Source organism: Silurus meridionalis, chromosome 10, assembly GCF_014805685.1.
Source record: "Silurus meridionalis isolate SWU-2019-XX chromosome 10, ASM1480568v1, whole genome shotgun sequence".
NCBI classification, from domain to species: Eukaryota; Metazoa; Chordata; class Actinopteri; order Siluriformes; family Siluridae; genus Silurus; species Silurus meridionalis.
The window spans coordinates 1,355,742-1,379,836 of NC_060893.1; the positions used below are offsets into that span (position 1 = coordinate 1,355,742).

At 40.9% G+C, this 24,095-nt stretch overlaps 1 protein-coding gene across 21 annotated transcripts in view; it reads left to right on the forward strand.

The window, feature by feature from the left end:
* Positions 1–211: 211 nt before the first annotated feature.
* The window catches only part of LOC124391912 (AP-3 complex subunit beta-2), a 45,392-nt gene continuing 21,508 nt past the window's right edge, over positions 212–24,095 (forward strand). For 3 of the 21 annotated variants that reach the window (XM_046858604.1, XM_046858606.1, XM_046858605.1), the window contains exons 1-2: positions 213–516; positions 22,993–23,068. In XM_046858604.1, coding sequence (XP_046714560.1) covers positions 332–516; positions 22,993–23,068 — 261 coding nt within the window. In that variant the 5' untranslated portion in view covers positions 213–331. Of the gene's footprint in view, positions 517–11,030; positions 12,187–22,992; positions 23,069–24,095 lie in introns of those variants that run through there. The other 18 variants (XM_046858607.1, XM_046858608.1, XM_046858609.1 and 15 more) reach the window with 12 other exon arrangements.

Consider the following 24,095-nt stretch of genomic DNA (forward strand, 5'->3'; position numbering starts at 1 on the left):
ATTATTATTGTTATAATAATAATAATAATAACAATAATAATAATAATAATTATTATTATTATTATACACAATGTAGTCTCAGGCTGTCATTTGTCTATAATGTGGAGGTGAAAAGGTCATTCATTTCACTGAGCAGCTGCTTGTATTGTTTATTATAGGAGGACGGGGGGGGGCGGGGATAGTCACGTGACCTGACTTTGCGCCCGTGTGTGTGTGTGTGTGTGTGTGTGTGTGTGTGTGTGTGTGTGTGTGTTGAAGCCGCTGCTGTCTCTCCTCTGAATCTCGGTGTATCTCTCTCCGTGTGTGTGTGTGTGTGTGTGTGTGCGTGTGTATGAGAGAGTGTGGATTAGATAGAGAGAAAGAGAGAGAGAGAGATAGATCTTCCCCTGCAGAAAGCGCAGTGATGTCCACCAGCTCAACCTTTAACGATGAGAAAGGAGGCTCTTCCACCGCCGCAGAACCGGAGTACGGCCACGACCCGGCCAGCGGCGGCATCTTCTCCTCCGACTACAAGAGGTGAGTGCGTCTCTCATCCCCGGCGTGGGTTTATTCCTATTTCCTGCCATTACAATGATCCTGGAGATGGGGTTGTGGTGGTGGTGGTGGTGATGGAGGAGGAGAAGCAGGAGGAGGAGGTGGTGTGGGATGATGACGACTTCCATCAGCCAGACTGACACCAGCTAACACCGTGTTTCCTTCTTCAGGAAACTGAAACACACACCATCATCAACATTCTGATTTTTTTTTAACTAAAGCATTACAATACGCTGTTTGTTGTGTGTGTGTGTGTGTGTGTGTGTGTGTGTGTGTGTGTTGATTAGGCCTTTTGTCATGCATACAATGAGGCCTATGGCTTTATGATTTCGCCCTCCGTCTGGTCTGTTGAGAAGAGGGTTAACTTAAATCCGAGTGTGTGTGTGTGTGTGTGTGTGTGTGTGTTGTAGCGGATGTTGTTCGGCGTTTCAGCACCACAGAGTGGACAGCTCGCGGAGTCGAGCCCAGGCCGCATCCCTCCTCACACACACACACGCACACGCACGCGCGCAAACACACACGCGCGCAACCACACACACACACACACACACGGCTCAAAACATCCCAATGTCGCCATTTCAGTCAGTCTATTCCTCTCAATGACAATAACATTGAGGTCAGAAGTGTAACACTGAGCTTCACTGAGCTTCTCCTGTAAAGCCACAACTGTCATTTCATGTTCTAAACAGGTTCGTTCTCCCTATGGTGTGATGCTGGTTCTGATCCTACAGGGTTAAATCCAGTACAGCTTAAGTGATTTTTCTCTAAATACACCTGGTGTTTAATGTCTTTTTAAAATGAACCAGACTCCCATCCTTCAGAAATGAGGATGAGCATCTGTTAAAAAGTCCTGGTGTCTGGTAAAGTGTGTGTGTGTGTGTGTGTGTGTGTGTGTGTGTGTGTGTGTGCTGGTTTATACACACAGCAGGGATCATCTCAGGGTTTCTGTGATTACTGTTCAAGTACTTTTGGTGTTGATAATAAATGGTTATTGAAATTGAAAAGATAGAATAACAAAAGTGCACCTTTAATGCTTTGCCCCATAATAGTAATAATCATAATACTACTATTACAATTGATAATAATAATAATAATAATAACAATAATAATAATAATAATATTAATAATATAAGAAGAAGAAGAATGTATTATTTTCTTTCCCCAGTTTTCCTTTTTTTAGTATTATTTTAACCTTCTGTTACTGCACAGCCAAAACAAAGCAAAAAAAAACCTAAGCCAAATTCCAATTTGTTTTTTGGGTAAAAAGAGAAAAACCAACTGATTTGAGAAAAGTGAGAGCGTTGAAGATCTTTAGCTAAAGAGTACTAATTTTAGGAGGCCATGACACGTAAACATCTGCTCCTACCATCACCAGTCTGATATTATGGGATGGTTTTCGAGTCAAATCCATTATAATTTTTTGCTGTGAGATTTCAGCTCTGGATCTTTTTCCTTTTTCTGTAATGAGAATTAACCAACAAGGAAGATGTAAATTTATCACACAACACCTGTTCATATCTGACTGCTCAATAACATCCACATTAAAGGAAAAACCTCATAATCACATGACAGCATCTCGTTTACATTTACATTTGCGCCATTTAGACGCCGTGTCCAGAGCGACGTACAAAAGTGCTTTGAGTCTCTAGCGGATCTCAGACAGTGTGGTGCAGTGCAAGTAAGATGGTGCTAGTCCATTTTTGGCCTTGTAGGCAAACATCAGTGTTTTAAATCTGATTTGTGCAGCTACTGGAAGCCAGTGAAGGGAGCACAGCAGTGGGGTGGTGTGGGAGAACTTTGGCAGATGGAACACAAGTCATTCAGCTGCGTTTTGGATCATCTGCAGTGGATGAATAGCGTTTAGGGGAAGACCTGCCAGCAGAGAGCTGCAGTAGTCCAGTCTCGAAATGACAAGAGACTGAACAAGAACCTGGGCAGCCTGTGTGGACAGAAACGGTCAAATCTTTCGGATGTTGTAGAGAAGAAATCGACAAGAAAGAGCCACATTAGCCACATGTGAGGAGAAGGACATTTGATTGTTTATAGTTACCCCAAGGTTACGAGCAGTGGCTGAAGGGGAGTGCAGAGAGTCATAAAAAGTTATTCAGAGCTCTTGACCTGGAGATGAATCACCTGGGATGACCAGCAGTTCTGTTTTGCAGAGGTTGAGTTTTAATTGATGAGCACTCATCCATGAAGATATGTCTGTCCAGCAGCTGTGGTATCTGAGGGAGGGAAAGAAACGATAAGTTAAGGGTTGAGGATATGACTTCACCAATGGAGTGGGTATAAAGGGGGAAAAGGAGGGGACCAAGTACCGAGCCTTGTGGGACACCAATAGTGAGTCTGCACGGGGTAGACGTGGATCCCCTCAATGTTATCTAGTATGAGCGACCTACCAGGTAGAAAGCAAACCACTCCTATGCTGTTCCACAGATACCGAGGCTCCTGAGGGTAGACAAGATAGTCTTTTGGTTGACTGTGTTAAATGCTGCTGAAGGGTATAGGAAGATAAGTACAGATGACAGCTTGGCTGATGGAGCAGCATGCAGTTTCTCAGAAACAACCAAAAGGGCCCTCTCTGGAATGTGCCACTTTGAAACCAGACTGGTTTGGATCATGGGGGTTGTTCTGTGAGAGATAGACAGACAGAGAGTTGGTTAAAAACAGTGCGTTCCAGAGATGGAGCAGGTGTGGCAGGGGGGTTGTGTAGTGAAGAGAAGATGTTGTGGAGCTTACTAGGATCTTGTGCAGAGGCCTTGGGCTTTTCCTTGTAGAAAGCAGTCTTAGCAGAAGCCACATCCGAGGAAAATTTGGTCAGGAGTGCACGGTAAGATATGAGGTATACATTGAGTTGTGATTTTTTCCACTTCCACCTTCCTTTTTCAATATAATTCGATTCAATTCAATTCAATTCAATTCACTTCAATTCAATTCATGTTTATTTGTATTGTGCTTTTAACCATGAACATTGACTCAAAGCATCTTTACACAGATAATGTGGTGATTAAAAGTGAATATGTTCTTTATAAGTAAGTTTGTCCCTGATGAACGAACCGGTGGCGACTGTGGCAAGGAAAAACACACTGAGATGGCATAAGGAAGAAACCTTGAGAGGAACCAGACTCAAGGGGAACCTCATCCTCATCTGGGTTGCACTAAATGTCCATTTATAGCAGATATACGATTTTGCGGGTTCAGTGATGATGATTGGAAGCAAAAAGTAGTCCTGAGTCAATGTAGGAGACTGTTGACATTAACTACAGTCCAATCCATCCTCAAAGCGCCCGTTCTTACTCCGGAATTTCATGAAACCACCCAAGGCGTTGATGAGAAACCGTCCCAAGCTGCACAGAATGGCCTCCAGTCGAAGAGAACACTATCCAGAGGCAGGCCTGGACGAAGTGGGAAGATCCACGGAGGGGAGAGGGGCAGGAACAGTGATCACTGAAGCCTCAGGAGCAAGTTTAACTCGACCGAGAGAGAGAGAGAGAGAGAGAGAGAGAGGAAGAGAAGGATATGGATTATTTTGTGTCTTTATTTTGTTGTATGAAAGTTAATGTCACTGTGCAGTTTGGACTCCGGCAAGACTCGCTATGGCAGCAGAACTAAAAGGGAGAACCAGAAGGTAATACAGACATGAGGGATTTCTGGGATAAGAGACGACCCACCACACCACCATCAACAAACCTGAGTGAACGTGTGAATGTGAGGGGACGACAGCATACAAATATCCCAGTTCACCAAACACTCCATATCCATGTTCCCTCCAGATCTGCTCCTTTACCTAAGAAAAAATCTACTGATCAAAGGCTTGACTAAATAAATGTGTTTTTAACCTCAACTTAAACACTGAGACTGTGTCTGAGTCCCGAACACTGATTGGAAGGTTGTTCCATAACTGTGGGGTTTATAAGAGAAACATCTGCCCCCTGCTGTAGTCTTCATTATTTGAGGTACCAACAAATAGCCTGCACCTTTTGATCTAAGTAGGTGTTAGAAGGAGAGCGTTAAGTGCTTTATATGTCAGTAGTAGTATTTTATAATCAGTGTGAGATGTAATTGGGAGCAGTGTAGATGATTAAAACAGGGGTGATGTGCTCATATTTTCTAGATCTAGTAAGGACTCTTGCTGCTGCATTCTGAACTAACTGAAGCTTATTTCTGCACTTACTCCAACACCCAGAGAGTAAAGCGTTACAGTAGATGTTACTAGATGTAACAAAAGCATAAACAATTTTTTCTGCATCCTGTAACAACATCATATTTCTAATTTTAGCAATATTTCTAAGGTGAAAGAAGGAGATCCTGGTGATATTATTCACTTTTCCTTCGGTTCTCGTCGGTTGCTGCGCAAAACTTTTGACAACCAGCGTGTGGCACAAGAAGTCTTCTTGGGTTTTGTAATCAAGGGGCAGAGGAGGTCCATGGTTAAGGAAAGAGAGGAGAAGAAGGAGTCAGTAGCAAAGTCCAAGGGTAGAGAGGAAATGAGTCGGCATCAGGAAGAGATGAAAGAGTACAGGAAGCTACAGAGGAGAGAGAGATGGAGTGAAGGTTAGGATGGATAAGAGAGACATGTCAATTGTTTTAGGTTGAATAGGAAGAGTGATTGAAAAGGAAACCAGGTGATGATCAGACATTTGAGGTGGAGTGGCAGTCATGCCTGTAGCTGGGATATGGGTGGGTGAAAACCAGGTCCAGTACATTTCCTCCCTTGTGTGTTGGAGGGCAGCTGTTAAATGTCAAGGAAATGGTATTCAGAGAAGTCAGGAGGCCAGATGACTGAAGTTTGTTAGATGGGAGGTTAAAGTCACCAAGAACTGTCAGAGGGTGCTGTCAGAAGGGATAGTACTGAGGAGTGTGTCCATCTCTTCTAGGAGGTCTCCAACGGGACCAGGCGGGCGGAAGATGACAATGACAAAGAGGTTGATTGGAGAGGGAACTGAAACTGCATGGAATTAAAAAGAACATGGTTGGATGAGACAAGGGGAGAGGTGTGAAACACCATCTTCGTGACAACAGTAAACCTGTACCACCACCTCTACTGGTTTCTCTCGGTGAGTGAGAGAAAGCATAGGCAGAAGACAGAGCAGCTGGTGTAGCAGTGTTCTGTGGAGATATCCAGGTCTCAGTAAGTGCCAGAAAGTCGAAAGTGTAGTGTGAAGCTAAGGCTGTGATAAAGTGAGCTTTCCTTACAGCAGGCAATTCCAGAGCCCACCTACCACCACTGTTTGAGATTGAGACAACAGGGGAGGGTAGATGAGGTTACTGGCAATGTGACATCTGTTCTGTGGATGAGAACATCTGTGTCTGTAAGAGATGACTACAGAGATTGGTTTAAGACACATGACTGATCTCCCAATTTAGGATCTATGTATAAATTTTAAGAACACAAAAGAAGACTATGCATTGATAAAGCGTTACTGACCTTTAGCGGGTTTCCTACATCAGGCGCCTTCAATATAAGTGAGTAAGCCCTGCCCACAATTCACACCATAAGTGAAACTGAAACTACCCTTCATTAACCACCTAATAGAACTAATAAGCACAAACCAACACCCTAGAATCAACTGAGTTAAGTAGATATACAAAGTTAGAATCCTACCTTACCAGAAGAGAGTAGATTCACGATAGAGCTAAAGCACACTGAGTGCGATATCGCATACAGATGCCAAGCGAACCTTTCTGGAAAGATAAAAACGTTTCCATCTGCATTTCCTACTCATTCTATACAATATATACTATACAATATATACATATAAAGTATATAATACATATATGAGGTGCTTTAGGAGAAGTTGGACACTAAGGAAGGAGAAAAGGATTTGTAGCGATTGGCCAGGCAGAGGAACCGAGCAGGGAAGGATGTGCTGAAAGTTAGAGCAATAAAGGATGGAGATGGGTTGACTAGTGAGGAGAGTGTGTTGAGAAAATGGAGGGAGTATTTTGAGCAGCTGATAAACTTTCTTTTGGCTTCTCCTGTTAGGGGTCCCCACAGCGGATCCTCCGCACGTTTGATTTGGCACGTTTTTACGCTGGATGCCCTTCCTAACGCAACCCTCCCCAATTTATCCGGGCTTGGGACCGGCACTGAGAGTGGCTGTGGATGGTTCCCTGACCGGGGATCAAACCCGGGTCGCAGCGGTGAGAGCGCTGCATCTTAACCACTAGACCACCAGGGGTATTGTGAGCAGCTGATGAACGAGAAAAATGAGAGAGAGAAGGTTGGATGATGTGGAGATGTGAAACAGGAAGTGGATAGGATTAGTAAGGAGAAAGTGAGAGCAGCGATTAAGAGGATGAAGAGTGGAAAGTCGGTTGGAACAGATGACATTCCAGTAGAAGCGTGGAGATGTTTAGGAGAGATGCAGTGGAGTTTTTAAACCAGATTTTTCAGCAAGATTCTGGAAGGTTAGAAGATGCCTGAGGAATGAAGAAGGAGTGTGCTGGTACCGATATTAAGAATAAGGGAGATGTGCAGACCTGCAGTAACTACAGGGGAATAAAGTTGATCAGTCACACCATGAAGTTATGGGAAAGAGTAGTGGAAGCCAGGCTGAGAGAAGAGGTGACCATCTGTGAGCAACAGTATGGTTTCATGCCGAGGAAGAGCACCACAGATGCCTTATTTGCTTGAGAATGTTGATGGAGAAGTATAGAAAAGGTCAGAAGGAGTTGCATTGTGTGTTTGTGGATTTACATTTACATTACATTTGCGGCATTTAGCAGACGCCCTTATCCAGAGCGACGTACAAACGTGCTTTAAATCTCTAGTAGTGAATAAATCTACACTGGTACGCAAGAATACAAACTCAATATAACTATAACTCGAATTCTACAAATTCGATTTAGAGAAAGCGTACGACAGGGAGTTTAACAGTGCAAAGTAATGGAGAGTGATGTTAGAGAAGTGAAGAAAAGAGTGCAGGCAGGGTGGAGTGGGTGGAGAAGAGTGATAGCAGGAGTGATTTGTGATAGAATAGTATCTGTGAGAGTGAAAGGAAAGTTTATAGGACTGTGGTGAGACCTGAGATGTTGTATGGATTAGAGACAGTGGCATTGAGTAAAAGACAGGAGGTGGAGCTGGAGGTAGCAGAGCTGAAGATGTTGAGATGTTTGTTGGGAGTGACGACGATGGACAGGATTAGAAATGAGTTTATTAGAGGGACAGCGCATGTAGGACATTTTGGAGACAAGGTGAGGGAGGTGAGATTGAGATGGTTTGGACATGTGCAGAGGAGGGACATGGGGTATATCAGTAGGAGAATGCTGAGGATGGAGACACCAGGAAGGAGGAAAAGAGGAAGATCAAGGAGGAGGTTTATGGATGTGGTGAGGGAAGACATGCAGGTAGTTGGTGTGAAAGAGACAGATGTAGAGGACAGGGGGTATGGAGACGGATGATCCACTGTGGAGACCCCTAATAGGAGAAGCCGAAAGAAGAAGAAGAAAAAGAAAATTATGTTTTTTTCAGCAAATGTTTGAAATTTGGTTGCATTTAAATGTTCGATTTTATCAAGATTTTTTCTGCTCTGCTAAGAAATTCCCAAACAACTCATTCCTATTCAGAAACTGGTATGTATTTACAGTTTAATATAAACATAGGTGGTGTCGAGAAAAAGATTCTAATACAACTCATCTAGCTTTTATTTTAATCCTACTTATTTAGAGTGTGTTTTTAAAAAAACGTATTGGGTCACCTGGTCATAAGTACGGCATTGCATTTCACATTTAGTCCTAATTCGCTCTTATTTTTCCCTCCACTCTTCTGGGAAGATGTTTCACTAGATTCTGGAGTGTGTTTATGTATATTTGTGTTCATCAGCCACAAGGGTGTTAGTAAAGGCAGGTACTGATGTAGGTGAGGAGACCTGGGGTGCAGTCAGTGTTCACATTCATCCCAAAGGTGTTCAGTAGGGATGAGATCAGAGCTCTGTAGCAGACCACTCATGATCTTCCTCTCCATGTAAACCAGATCAAGAAGCTCACTTTGTGCACAGGGGCTTTACCATGCTGGAGCAGGTTTGTGTTTCCAAGTTCAAGTGAATGCAAACTTTTATTATTGCGTACGATTGAGTGCCTCCAGATTTGTGGTAAGGAAAAAAACCACCTATAGCAGGAAAGGTCATTATTTCAAACTCATTCATCCTTTTTCACTCCAAGGAGAAACTAAACAATAGGGCTCGACTGATGCCATGACTGTGTCGATGAAAGTAAACAAGCATGTATGTGGCAGACTTAGTAAGTTTATTGGGGTAAAAAAAACTCAGTCGATAACATTAGGAACTGAAGAAGGCAAGGAAGAGTAATCAAGAAGGCAATACGTTCAGCACTTATGCCTGTACGACACTCAGCTCTAAGGCACATAAAACATCAATACTAATATGAATAAGTAAAACAATAGTTAAACATATATGAACATATAATCCAGGAGAGTCCGGGAAGCCCGAATATGGATTCTAAGAAGCAGAGAGGAACCAGATGTCAGAAGATAATTAGAAATAAAAAATGTAAGTGGGGAGAGAAGAAAAAAAAAAAGATTGATAACACAAACAAAGAACACAATGTAAATGCTATGTTGCATTAGGGTATAAATATGAGAACGCAGGGAGATCCTGTGCGCTTGATCATCTTACTTGAGATTAAATGTCCACCTTCTATGAGCTCATCGGAACGTGATGTGACTGCAATAAAGAAGTCCGCTTCTCCTCATCTTAGTCTGAAGATCTTCATTGGTGTTTGAGGTCTGATCTATTTAATTCTATTATTTTTAAGTGTGTTACATAGGGAATTGTGTCTGCTCAGAGAGAGGTTCTGAGTCCTGATGAGTTATGATGGGAAGCATTTGATGATATTAAAATGTGTGTCGGAAAACTGGGCCCATGACCCAAAATGCTAGATATTTTATTATAGATTAATCTGGTGATTTCTTTTTCTTCTCACATTTAAAAACAGCAGTGATAGTTCCTTTTGTTGCCAGGAGAGAGCGCTGCAATATCAAGATAAGCATGAACTATAAAATCTTCAGTACTTATACTTTATAGCTAAGATTTGTGGACATTTGATACCTCCTTTTTGAACTTCCTATTTTACATAAAGTCTCTGTTTGCTGTTATAATATCTTCCATTGTTAATGGAAAAATTTCCAACAAATTTTGATGTGTGGTTGTGGAGATTTGTGCTCATTCACATACAAGGGTATTAGTCTGGGGTCTATGGTCTGGGGTCTGGGCCCCATATGACGCCTGGGGTGAACATTTGGAGGCCTCATGGAGCTGGCTTTGTGCACAGAGCCATTGTTATGGGTCAGGTTTGAGTCTCCAAGTTCAAGTAAAGATGTCCTACACAATTGTGTGCCTCCAACTTTGTTTCTCAGTTTCCCAGTTTCTCAGCACTCTAGAGGGGTCAGGCAGACTGAATTAGTAAACCAGAACACAGTATTAAACCCAGGATGCTGGTTGGACCAGGGATAACCTTGGTTTGAAATGTAGTGGACTTGAAGTAAACGTCTCCCCGAATGGAAATACTGCAGTAAAGAACAGATACACAAAAAAAGCTATTAACTTCCTTACTGTCCACCACTGCCTGGGATCAGGATTTGTCCTCCAATTTATATATAAATGTGTTGGTTTTTATTAGTTTTTCAATCTAGAGTTTAGGTATACCTACAGATGTGGGCATTTCACATCAGGTGTCACGTGCAAAAGAATTCGTTCGCTTGTGCCATCATTACTGATGAGAGATGATCCTTTGCGGGTTAATTAGAGGTCAATATTGGCACCCTGTTGCTCTGTTTACATGTATATCAGTGTTTGTGTGTATGAGAAAAAGAGAGAAAGAGAGAGAGAGAGAGAGAGAGAGAGAGAGAGAGAGAGAGAGAGAGAGAGAGAGAGAAAGAGAGAGAGAGAGAGAGAGAGAGAGAGAGAGATGGCTGTTTTACTGGTTCCAAAGCAAACACGACGAAGGAGAAATCCTTCAATGCTGTTGCCTTAGCAACACACCCTTTAAAGCCTGGCTGGACGACGAAGCGCACTGTATTTTCCATCTGCAATCAACAAATGAGATTCATATTCCAGACTCATTAATACTGGACGGATAACTCGCAGCGTCTAAGCCCCTCCACCACGGCCCCATTTTGTCTCACAGTGCCCTCTTTCTGGAGGGTGGTGTTATGCAGTGTGTGTGTTATTCACTGCGAATGACAGTGTCGCTCTGTTGTGTCTCTCGTCTCAAGCCCTCAGTGTGAATTCCGCACCTATCTGTTGAAAAGCTCACACTCTCCGTCAAACAAGTGCGAGGGAGTGTATTTAGAGAAGAGGGTGCAGTAGTAAGGATGCAGAACAGTGTGTGATAACCGCGTTGTGTCATATGCTGAGGACGTCATCTGCTTTTATTTATTTTTTGTTCATTTGGTGCCACCTATAGTTCAGTACGCAGTGCAGAATGATATATGAGTGTGTGTGTGTTGAGTTTTTTTGGTATCAGAACCCAGTCCCCTGTTTGTGCTTTGATTCTGCTTTTTTTGCTGTTACATGCCTCGGTTTTCTCAATAAACCACAGAGCCATCAGGCAGACGCTTGTGAACAGGGCTGCACGAAGGCTGAGTCATGTCAGAGCAAGTACGATGAAGGGAGGGGGAGCGAGAAAAGATAGAGAGAGCGACATGGATACAAAAAGAGCACGATGTGTGTGTGTGTTTTTGTGCAGAGAAGAAACCTAGAGGTGAATGATCGAGAGGAGCGAGGGGAAATATGTTGGATAAAAGAGCGAGTCGAGTGCGTGAGAGAGAACGAGCGATCGAGTGTGATAGTGTTGTAAGAGGAGAGTGGAAGGGAGGGGTGTGCTAACGTGGCTGGGGCGGAGGGGGCAGAGCAGACCTGTGAGATCTATAGGCTGTGCTCACATGCAGTTGCCTTCAAGCAGACGGAGAATAGCTTCTGTTTTTTTTTTTCCCCGGGAGAGACTCGCGACACACACGCCGCTGTACCTCTCCGGCAGATGTCCGCACTAAGCAGGGAGATCCATCACTGACATATGAGCCAGAGGCTTGACTGAGCATCCAGCAGCAGCAGCAGCAGCAGCAGCAGCATCCCCCTGCCTTTTACACTGAAGGTTCGGTAGTTGACATCTCTTAAGTCATACCTCAGTTCTAGAACCTCGCATCAGGCAGCAGAGGAACGCTGTCCACTGAAGATTTTTATCTGAGCTTTCAACTGCCACGCTTTCAGATCCAACAGGTGGCATTCTGAACAACTGTTGAGGTGTGTATACTGCCTATGGTGATTCTCGCTGCTGCACATGCGAGTCTCAAGAACAGCTTAAAGGTGTGAAAAAGAACTACAGAACCACAGCGAAGATGAAGATGACACCAATGCAGAAGCTGCTCCAGCTGCCGGCCAATGCCGTGAACATGGTGAAGACGGTGCAGGGGGTGGCGCAGGGCCACGAGGAGGCACGAAGCCCCGTGCTCACCCCAGACGGTGGGCTGCAGAACTGGTACAACGCTGTGCAGCCGGAGGAGCTGCGGCACCTCCGTACCTCCAGCACAGTTGGTAGTGGTGGTGGAGGAGGAGGAGGAGGTGGGGGAGAGGCAGGAGAAGGGGGAGGCACTCAGGAGGAAGGACTCCCCAGTGCTCAGACGCAACCCCTGCGGTAAGGACACACACATGCACTGTGCATTGCAGGACCGCAAACACAAAAACAGGTCCCACAGTTGGACATTTTGAGTGATACATATAAAGAGCAAAATATCTGTGAAATTACAACTGAATATTAACAAGCATATAAATTTAGACCATAGAAGTAAAGTGCAGTAAAGTGCAGTTCACAAGCCAAGATACTTTTCAACAAATCCCAGACAGGTTCCTCCTCACTGAATATGCTTAATACATAATGCAATCATGAAGACGTTGGAACCTACACGATATTTATAAACTTTACACCACACATGGATAGCTCTAGGTGGCAGGCAAACATGTATGTTCATAAATAATAAATAAAGTGTTCTCTGATAAAGTTCAAACTCTTGTAAAAAAGTTTTGGCACACCTGGCTTCATTCGGCTTGCTCGCAGCCTTTAAACCACACGTGAGAAATCTACGAAGCCCAACTTTCTCATTGTCATTTAGCCTTAGCAGAAAGCGAGGGAACGTTTTGCATCAGCACATCTTTAAAGCTAAAACGTTACTCATGTGAAAGGGTGAAGGGGACGGGGATATGAGGGAAAAAAAGAACAAATTTTCTTTTGGTAAACTTTTCTGCTGAGCTACTTTTCATTGCGAACTTGAATGAAGTTTTGGTACCTTCCGTCTCGTCGTTTATCCGTGCCCCTTGGTTTTAGCCTAACAAACTCACTGTCATGAGGAATGCCATAGAGTTTCACACATTGGATAGGTGTTTATGTAACCAGTTAGTTAATCAGTTAGTGAGGTAGTGCTTGAAGTGGAGGTGATTTAGTGTCCTGTTAGGAAGTCTAAGTAGACCAGGGGAATTGCTAAAAGGGAATATGAAAAGGGCTTTAACAAAGACGAGTGTGCAGATTTTTTTTTGCGAGTTTCTCCATGTGTTTCTATTGTGCCAAGAGTAGGTTTGTTACAGTGTCAAGGTTTTAATCTTAAGATGTACAATTTAACTTATTAGTAAAAAATTATCTGCAAAAAGAACAAGACTGTTTTAAGTTTCTTCATATTATTAAAATCTTTATATTAAAATAATGTCCATAGAAAAATGATATTGCTTGTTATAGTATTGTAGTAAAAACGGTATGACGGTAAATCGGTATAAAACAATGGTGAAGGTCTAATGTAAATGGAATTATGGAATTATAGAATTATCTAAAAATAAATAAATAAATTAAATAATAATAATAATAATAATATATATATATATATATATATATATATATATATATATATATATATATATATTGTAAAATACTAAAATACTAAAAATATTAAAGAACTGTGTATAATAAAACCATTACAGGCAAAAATGTGTGTAGTAAAGTCTATAATAAAAATGTCTATATTAAAAGACTGTCTATAGTAAAGCAATGCCTATAGTGGACAAAATAATGTCTATTGAGGACAAAACTGTCAATCGTCAAAAAATAAGCTTACATCTGTTTTATTATGAACATTTATGAGATAAATAACTATAACAGTAGTGGATTAAACTGCCTGTAACTTCACATTGCAAGAAGGATTTTAAATGGTGAGAACGTAGCGTTACTGACCAGAATTATACCAAGCAACAGTTTAATCCCCAAAATTTCCTCACAGGACTTCTTTTTTCTTAATTATACAGAAAAATCTAAAAAGAAATATTATGAAAGTCTGAAAGGTTTATTAATACGTTAATGCTGTGAACCCAGGATATTTCAAGACGAGGTGATCATTCTGTCAAAAATGTCAAACCCCAACACCTCTCGTAGTGAGTAAGAACGTCCCGGAGAGTTTAAACGTTCAGCTGACCGACTCTCCTGGATAGAAATAACTGTTGAATTGTTAGAGAGGGTTTGAGAAATGTTTTGCTGTATGCTTTGTATTGGTTGCTTAATGATATCACACACAATGTCAAGCCTCATAATCAAAATATTTTTTAATTTAATACTGCATTGTCACTTTCTGTGTATTTTTCACTGCTCATCCACTACACATTTCTTTTCACACCATCCATATAATCTTCTCTTTGCAATTTTATATTATTAAATATACCATATATTATTACCTACTGCACCTTCTGTACATTAATCACCTTCATCCCTGTATATATGAACCTCATACCCTGTTTATCTACTGTTATTTATTGTAAACAAGCCACTTATGTACTTCTGGTTGGATGCTAACTGCATTTCATTGGCTCTGTACATGTACCTTGCACAATGACAAAGTCGAATCTAATCTAATCTAATCTAATCTAATAAATAAATCCTCTCGTTCCAGCAAACATAAAACCAAAAAAGTTCTATTTCACATTTATCTTCGTGGAAAACGTTGATTTTCTGGAAAAGCTTAGCAGGTTTTGGAACCGTGTCAGTTTCAATTCCTATACCAGGTGGCAATCGGAGAAATCGTTAACGCATGCTAGTAATACTAATGAAGGTGGACCAGAAAGAAAAAAAAAAGGAGTGAATTAATCAAGCTTGGATTCTCCGAGATCAAAGAATTCCCAGAAGATCCAAAGAGCGAACTCAGGCTGTTGTATCAACACAGTGAAGCTTTAAACTCTTCTTAGACATCAGCCTTCTGTCATTATTTGTATTTTCCTCCGATCCTGAAGATCAACGCTCATCCCTTTGTAACTGGATGAGTGACAGACTCCATCCACTGAAGAATTCAGGAAAGTGTTATTCTCTGTAATCTGACTCTGCAGGCCGCGTGCATGTTGTTGTGACGTCGTGGAGCATTGAATTATGCATCGATTTAATTACACTGGACGGGGAAGCAGGTGAACCGACGAACAGAGAGCAGCTCGATAAATGTGAGACTTGTGTTTCCTTGTCAACCGCACTGCGTGCAGAAGAAAAGAGAAGATCGTCTTACTAGTTTTTATCCACATGGCTTCTGATTTTCTCTCTCTCTCTCTCTCTCTCTCTCTCTCTCTCTCTCTCTCTCTCTCTTTCTCTCTCTCTCTCTCTCTCTCTCTCTCTCTCTCTCTCTCTCTCTTATCCTGTCACCATGCTGAGATAGTTTTTTGTTTTATTCTTTTCATGTTTTGTTCTGGGTATTTTTTCCCCCCAGCTCTCAGAATCTGGACTCTTCTATAGCAGAGCTGCAGTGTCTAATGAACGAGCACTTGCCTTTGAAATCTTTCCTTTTCTTTAATACGTGTAGAAGATCTCTGCGCGATTTTACCATCTGCTTTAAAACACTCATGACGCTCATTAGAGATAAACTTATATGGACTCGTTTGACTCTAGAATTTATATTGGTAATCATTTTATTTCTGTAAAGCTGCTTTGGGACAATATTCAAGTAATCCTTATAATTAAATTTTTTAAGACCAAAGGTTTCACTTTATAATGACACACACACACACACACACACACACACACAAATATCCATATACAGTAAATACTCTGAGGTATTGAGTTTTTATAAAACTCATTAAATTCAGGAAATGCCATCTGAACATTTGAAATTTCAGGCGGAGGATGCTTCTTATCTGAATTCCCAACTCCTTCTCGATTTCCAAATTAGTTTCCGTTATTGGGGAGCAAAGTAACAAATTTCTATTGAAGCGTTCTGAGAAACACAACACTGTCTGATACATTTTAAATACGATTTAGGGAATTTCAGCACTGAGAAACTATGAGGATCCTGTTCATCACTTTGTTCCAGACTTGGATTTCTTTCTCTGTCATAAATAGTCTTGTCTGTGTGTGTGTGTGTGTGTGTGTGTGTGTGTGTGTGTGTGTGTGTGTGTGTGTGTTGAGTAAAGCTGACAGTGTGCAGCAGCTCATGACTGCTGTCTCCTCACAGTGAAGTTTTCAATTGTTCCGTCGTCACGACATGGCCACACACACACACACACACACACAGGCCGACACACCTTATTCTAGGGTAGACGCCAGGAGTGTTCACTGAAGCATAGGGTTATGGCTGAAGCAACACCCCAGCTGAGCAAAATCAATCTCTATCTCTCTCACACACACACACACACACACACACACACACACACACACACACACACACACACAAACCTTACTTGTAAATAACTTCTTTGTCACTTAAGATCTCAGCCACATTAGACACACTCCCTGTGAACTCCTCCGAATACAGAATACTGGGACTCAATACTCCTGTTATATAAACATCTCTTAATAACGTTGATAAATCAACAATGATAAGTTCCAATTTGTTCACCAACAACACTTTTTCAAGAAGTATTTTATTATTAGTGCAGCTTTCGTACTTACTGATAACCCAGTAATCACCCGATAGCTTTTTAAAAATGGATAAAAACAAACATAACACTATATGTAAAATAATACTGTATTTTATTACAAAAATAAAGACCAGAACTGAATCCTGAAAATGTGCTAAATTAAATAATTATAGATATATTAATTCAAAACATAATTATAATAAATAAATGATAAATAATAAATATAATATAAGCACTCTCCGTGCAGCGTGCGGTTACACGTTAAAACGAACAGCAATGATTTGCCTCTAGAGGCCGCTCTCGTAATGGTGGCGGACCGGAACCCGGAAAAACTATCAGTATGGATTTTTGCTGATACCCAATTGTTTCAGCAATCAACTAACGCTGCCGATTAATCTCAAACTCCAGTATTAATACTACCAGATGGAATTTCCAAAAATATTCCACACTTTTTAACCAATGAGATTTGAGAATTTTGCAAATTGTGGTGTAATATGTATTAGTAAATACTCATTGTTTTTGACTGGTAAGTGTTTACACCTATGGAGTGCTATGGATAGGTCCATAATCATGTGGACAGCGACATAATTATTGTCTCGGTCCATAAACACAAAAAATCTAATTTTCAGATTTGATTAAATTGGTTTAACAAAAATATGAAAAAATGTTCAGGAATTACGCCCATTTGTTTTGAGCCTCCACTTTTACAGGCTCATAAGTAAATAACAGCATGACTGACATCAGGTGTGGCCTGATCCCTCGTTATTTTATGAGAGATTAAGGAAATAAAAGGACTACAGTTGATTCGCGTTTGATATCTGTTTATAAGAACTCTCACTATATGGTCAAAAGAGGTGTTGAGGCAAGTAAAGATGACCATCATCAGTCTGAAAAAACAAAACAAAACAGAAACTTTAGGAATTGTCTAATGACTAATTTGGTACATTCTTGAAAAGATCGAATGCAAGCTCAATGGCAGCTCAATGCTGTCCTTTCTGCTCAGATTTAATAAAATGTTGTAAAACTGAAAAGATTCATAGTACAGAGGGATAATGACCGAAAACTGAGTGCAAAAGCAACCCAAGAGCTGCTTAAAACAAAGGAATGAAATGTTTTTAAATAGTCGAGTCAGTCACCGGAATAAACCCATCTGAACTGCTTTTCACTTACTGAAGACAAAACTGAAAGCAGAAAAAAAAAACAAACGAGGAGCGACTGAAGCCAGGTGCGGTAAAGACCTGGCAAAAACATCTGTAGCATGGAAATCTGGTTAATGTCGAATTTTAATGATTATCCTGCAAACCTGTGAAGATGTGGCTAATAGGACCAATCTAAAATCAACTGTGGTGAAGTACAGAGGCAAGAACCGCAGACTGTCCGAATATACTATTTTACACTTCACAGCTGTGAAAAGCCCAAGAATGTATTCACTTCACCGTATTGCTTTCTGGGTTGCTGTGGAAACAACAGCTGTGCGGAACCGAGGCGTGTCGTGAGTTAACGCAGGCGTGTGCAGGCAATCGCGGGGTGACGGTGTCAGGGGGAATTGTTTTTAATGAGCTTTTTCTGTTATATCCACCAAGATATAACCTAAAGCTCAGGCTTTTTCGACAGCTGATGGACTGGTATGGATGGAAAGTTCTCAGTGCTCATTGTAGTGTTATGTCACAGCAGGAAACTCCTGGTTCTGGTACAGATACAGCTAATGGGTTGCTTTTAATATAAATGTATGGTTCCTAACAAGTCCTACTGATCCCACTCTCTCTCTCTCTCTCTCTCTCTCTCTCTCTCTCTCTCTCTCTCTCTTTCTTAATCTCGCTGCACTATGATAAGTAGGTCATATTTTAAATAATTTTTTTTCCGTGATGTTGTGCAGCAGTTCAGAGAAGGAACCGAAGTGTGATTAGGATGGCAGGGATGAAAATGAGGCCCGAGGTGTTTTGATGATCAGTCATGGAGCTCCCTTACCTAATAATGGGATTATAAACAAACAGGTCGTATTGTGGATGCTTTTCTGCTCTTATGATAGTGGAGTGTATGGAGAATTCATGCGAGGATCCAGCTTTGATGTTTTACGGCAGAGTGCGTGTGCGCGTGTCAGTGAGCGAGTCCTACAGTGGGTTCTTGTCCACACCCCGACAGCTTGTCTCAGCAGGGGCTTGTTATTGAGACGATTAGTCAAATCAGGTGTCTACAGAACAACTTCAGTCTTCAGATCAGCTTCTCTGATCCAGGTCTCATGACTGGAAGTGCTGTTATCTTGCGTGCCACTCTGTGCCCACCACTATGGATGCCTTCTATAGTAAACTTCAGATTTTAACATATAAATTGGGCTATGCTGCTGTCATATAGATTAATTTATTCCATAATTCATTCAATCTTCTATAAATGATTTTTCCTGGTCAAAATCAATCCAAGGAACACTGAAGTGGAACCACAACCCTGATTAGGATACCAGTCTATGAACACAGACATATTCATGCTTATTCTTAGCATCTCAATTTACCCGCCAGGGTGTTTTTTTAGAGCTCGGATGATACCAGAGGAAACTCACTCAGAAACCTGTAGTTTAGGATCCAACTTTGCTGTGAGACAGGAACGCCCGGGCTTTTGTTGCCAAGAAAAACAACATCTGCCAGGTTGCTAGCCAGCTTCACCCGCAGCGTTTTTGCTAGCTACGATTTTTGACCAGCATAAAATGAATTAAATGAATGCTAACATCTGTCCTGTCGCTCTTTCTTATCCAGAATAAACACATGTACGTGAGGAGTGGGCCATAATGGGATGTTTCTATAACAACAAAAAGCTTATAATTACTGTTGTACTGTAAAGTCACTAACATTAGCTCAGTTATACTACAGAAATAAGCTTTTAGTTACACGTCGGTTCAGCAAAGCACATAGAACTGTGGTGAGAAAACATTTCCTTTTTTGCTGCATCGAACTATTAATAGAATGCCCAATTAAAGTTTTAATGTCCAACAACATCCACTGTGTATACGTTGTTTTGTTCCTCATTAAACAGTTCGGTGGAAACAAGTATATTTTTAAATATGTCAGAGATGTGCAGTCAGAAGAGGCGTTTTATATTCCAATCAAATAAAAAATAAAATTAAATGTAATGAAATTACAGTTTTTTTAAACAAATCTTTTTCTCTCTGAATTCTGATCATCATTTGTATTGTGGCCGATTTGCAGATTTCGGCTGTAATTCCCGGAAAGACACAATGAGATGCATTAAGCGTGTGCATGCGAATGTTTGTGTGAATATCATCAATAATCTGACCTTTTATTTTCATGTCACCATCTTCCGTAGTCTCGGTAACTTCACAGTGTACATCAGTGTAAAAGATATTTAGGTTTGTTGCACTACAGATTTATTTGCAACAGTTACACCTCCTTTTAACTCTGCTTTCCTTTATTCTAAATGTCTCTACACATATGTGAGGGTGAAGAATGCGATATTAAATAGAAATTAATACTATTGGCTAATCAAACCTTACTCAAAAAGTAACTGGGAATCGAATAATTTATCTCTTTGGGGTTCAAATGCACGACTGTCATAAGTACGGTATGTGCTTTTTGAGCGTTGCGTTCCACACTACTCCCAATTTGCTCGTATAAGTCCACTCCACTCTTATAGGGAGATGTTCCACTAGATTTTGAAGTGTGCTTGTGGACATGTTCATTAGCCTCAAGGGGGTGAGTAAAGTCATGTACTGATGAAGGTGAAGTGAAGAGTCTTGTGGTGCAGTCAGCTTTCACATTCATCCCAAAGGTGTTCATTAGGGTTGAGATCAGAGCTTTATAGCAGGCCACTCAAGATCTTCCTCTCTGAACCCATGTAACCCATACATATAGAGTTCAGCAGTGTGATGGTTAAAGCTGGCCCTGAACCTGCTGGTTCATGTTCATATGTTCCTGTATGTCCTTTTTGATAATAGGAGGTTAAACAGTTTGTGACTGGGTTGTAAGGAGTCTTTGATGATGTTTTGAGCTCTGCGCAGACATTTGCCATGGTGAAGGTGCAGGTTGGGTGCCAGTGATGCGTTAGACCCTTTGAATTATAAAATGACGGCTACTAACTAAGCTAACACATGCTTCCTCTGAGATGAGGAAGGCAACATATGAGCAACATACATATGAGCAGTTAAGGGTTAAGGGCCTTGTTGAACGGCCCAGCTTGGTGGTGCTGTGATTTGAACTCATTACCTTCTGATCCAATATCTTAACCACTGGGCTACAACCTCCCCACAACCTATGTGCCCCTTTCCACATACATGAACTCACATGACCACAATCTTGCTGTAATTTTTGCTGTAATTGCTGTAATTGTCTTGCTGTAATTGACAGGAAAAAGAGTTCACAATCCCTTTGATCCTAAAAGCACTGTGATTTCGCTCTTTCGCCTCCTGCCCCTGGACAGCGTTGTTGTCCTATAAGAACTCTCTGTACAATCAGACGAACTCATTTTCAGCTACAGCTACGTTATCATAACGTATGCTATAACTGGTATCCTTTGTATTGTCCTACCTCAAGTGTAAAAAACATATACTGCCTACATACTGTAGATGAAACAGGAAGCAGTTGATTGAAATTTCCACTACTTAGATAATCTACCAAAGGCAGTCCATGCGTCAGGACCTTTGGCATTAAGTGTCTGTCTGTCTTATAAAGTGTTGTTTGTTTTTCTGTGTATTTTAGCTTTGTAAAGTCAGGGGTTAATGGCTCCATTCATCACCTGCTTGTTGCTAATGCGCTGACTCGGATGCCGTTGCTATAGAAACTTTTCTCAGAAAGTGGTTATTAGAACGGTCCGCATACAGTTGCCATAGCTTTTGGCGTGACAAAATATTGCAAGGAAGCTCTGACACTCTGTGGCCTTGATTGCATCTGCTGTGGAAAGTAAATATAGACAGCAAGTTTCAGTTTTTAATGTTTTATGGGTTTTTTTTTATGTCATATTGAGCATCTTAGTGCCAAACAATTTAGGGATATTTGAGTATAAGAATAATGAAAAGAATCTGGAAAATGTCTGACTTCAGTTTGCAGCAAAAGAACATTTTTATGGAGCTATTTTATAAAATTCTTAACATAAAATGAAGGTTCGGAGACTTTGTGACAAAAGATTAGAGTCATGAATATATTGTGTCAAAGCAGCTTCACAGAATTGAAATGATTGTGGCTATACATTTTTGTGATACAAATTAGTCCAAATAAACTTATAGCTTAAAACTATCGATTACACGTGCATTAATAAAGCGTGTCAAGTTAGCTCTAGCTCTCACCGACACGTTTCATCGTCTCTAGCACTGATTTTAATATCAGCAGCAGATATTAATTAGCTTTCTTTCAGTTTTAAGTGGTCTTCTTTCTCTGTCTTTATCCATTCCTTTGTAAGAACATACTTTGTTTGGAGATGCTGGATGTTTTTCTGTTTCTACCAAATAAACTGGGTTCCATTTGCTAAATGCAGGCAGGTGACAAATCACTTAAAAACAAAAGAAAACTGAAACAGTCTCCCAGGTGTTGGGACGCCATAAGTGTGCTTTGGATCTGGAATTGGATTAGTGATATGAATGCTGTAGATATTCTCTAAACACTTCAGTCCAGAATCTCCCACAGGTGTTCAATTGAGGTATTTGCTGACTGTAAACAGCATTTTATCATCATGTAATTTACACCATTCTCATGCTCAATAAAACATCTGGTGAGAGTCCTGTAGTTGAAGGCGGAGTCATGCGGGAAGAACCCACGCCTGTGATGATAGAAACATTTCACATGGTTTATAGCACAAAATAATGGACCTTCAGTACCTTCAGCACTGAACAGCAACAAAGAGGCAGAGACAGTTTTTCTTTTCATTTGTCACCAGTCTTTTTCTTTAAAAAGATTTTTTTTGGTGTGTAATATGTATCCATGTCATTCATCTCACCTCTCAAACGATTTTCTGAACCGAATGTGTCTCAATTGAATGTTTCGGTGATTTTGATTTCCCTTTTTATCGCCATCTCTTTCCATCTCCTCGATTGCTCTCTTGAGTATCTAACCGTGTCTGCCTGCCATAAGAGCTTCTCTATCGTGCATTATGGTCTGAGGTGTCACTTTGCGGCGCATGCTGAATCATCAGTCGCGTTTATTTCCCTGTTTATCCTCTGAAAGACTGAACGAATCACTTCAGCAAAGGGCAACTTCTGTCCTTTTCCGCCCACCTCCTAACTTCTATAGTGAATCATCATCATCATCATCATCATCATCATGATACAAAAATCTACTTTAACACACTTACAATGTGTCAGAGAACATCAGGAGGGCAATAGGTAAGAGATTAATTGGTGTGTATGACTGTTTTTGGCTTTGGAAATAATAATTAGATCACAACCTTGTCCGTTCAGGCTTTTTTTAAACACCTGGTTGTATTAATACATCGAGTTAACGCATTACTCTCTGATAATCATCACTAAAAAGCAATAGGTTTCCCCCAAAACAAGGACCAAAAAAGCCTCAGAACTGGCTTCAGATCTCTGAGTAGATATGATATTAATACGTCGCTGGTTTTTCATTTTTTCCAGGCACGATGATTTGAAGGAGATGTTGGACAGCAACAAGGACTCTCTAAAGCTGGAGGCTATGAAAAGGATCGTCGCGGTGAGTATCGCTGCTGGAACCTCCGTTAGTCAGTTTAATAAAATAAATCTGAAAGTGCATCTCTGGCAGTGAAAGCATACATCTGTCTTTTTTTGCACTGTAGTGTCAGTCGTATTGCTTTTTGGCTGTAGGGTTCGACTGTAATTCTTTATTGCTGTGATTCGGTTTATTGTCTGCTGATTTATCAGCTAAATGACTCTCCCTTAGAGCACTCAAATTGAATCACCGTAGTCCTTTTACCTTATCGCGACACATTAGTTACGCATCTCGTGATAAATTCGCCCTCGAGAGATGATTGCATGCTATGAGGATTTGTATTCTCTCTGCCGTTATTATTAACCCGACTTCCTGTAGTAATCTTAGTACGACGCCTTCACGGACTCGGCTTATTGTTTCTGTCCTTATTATCGGGTAGTTTAGCAAAATAAGATATTCGTATTGACCTGATTTTAATTATATGGCAGGCTTCTTTCTGTGGTTGGATTTGCTCTACAGAAAATCTTAGCCTGTGTTTATTATTTATTGCACTAGGCAGGGCCATTATGCTCACTGAGGCAGTGCTGTCAGCATGTGCTTTATGGCTTCAGTGTTCAGTGAGTCAAGTTAACCTCCAGCTCCTTATAGATTTGCTCAATCAAGCCCATTGGATGTTCTGTAATAGACTGAACCCATTAAACCACATATAACAAAAGACAGAAGACGCTGAAACACAGCTCATCGAGACTGAAACTAAGCTCATACAGAGAATACACTGTTTTTGGATTTATTCTGACTTTAGGTGCACTTAAACTCAAACTCAAGTGTTACACACATACCCCTCCGACTTTCTAATTTGTGATCAAAGACACGTCAATATACGCATGTAGACACAAACGTGATTTTGGATGTTACGGTTCAATTCAATATTCTTTTCAGTAATAAAAAATTAACTTCCTGTTGTTGAAGACAAAAAATACCAAAAATACACTCCATTCATTTTTTTCAAACCACCACACCATCACAATCATCACCTCGGAATGTGCGGAAT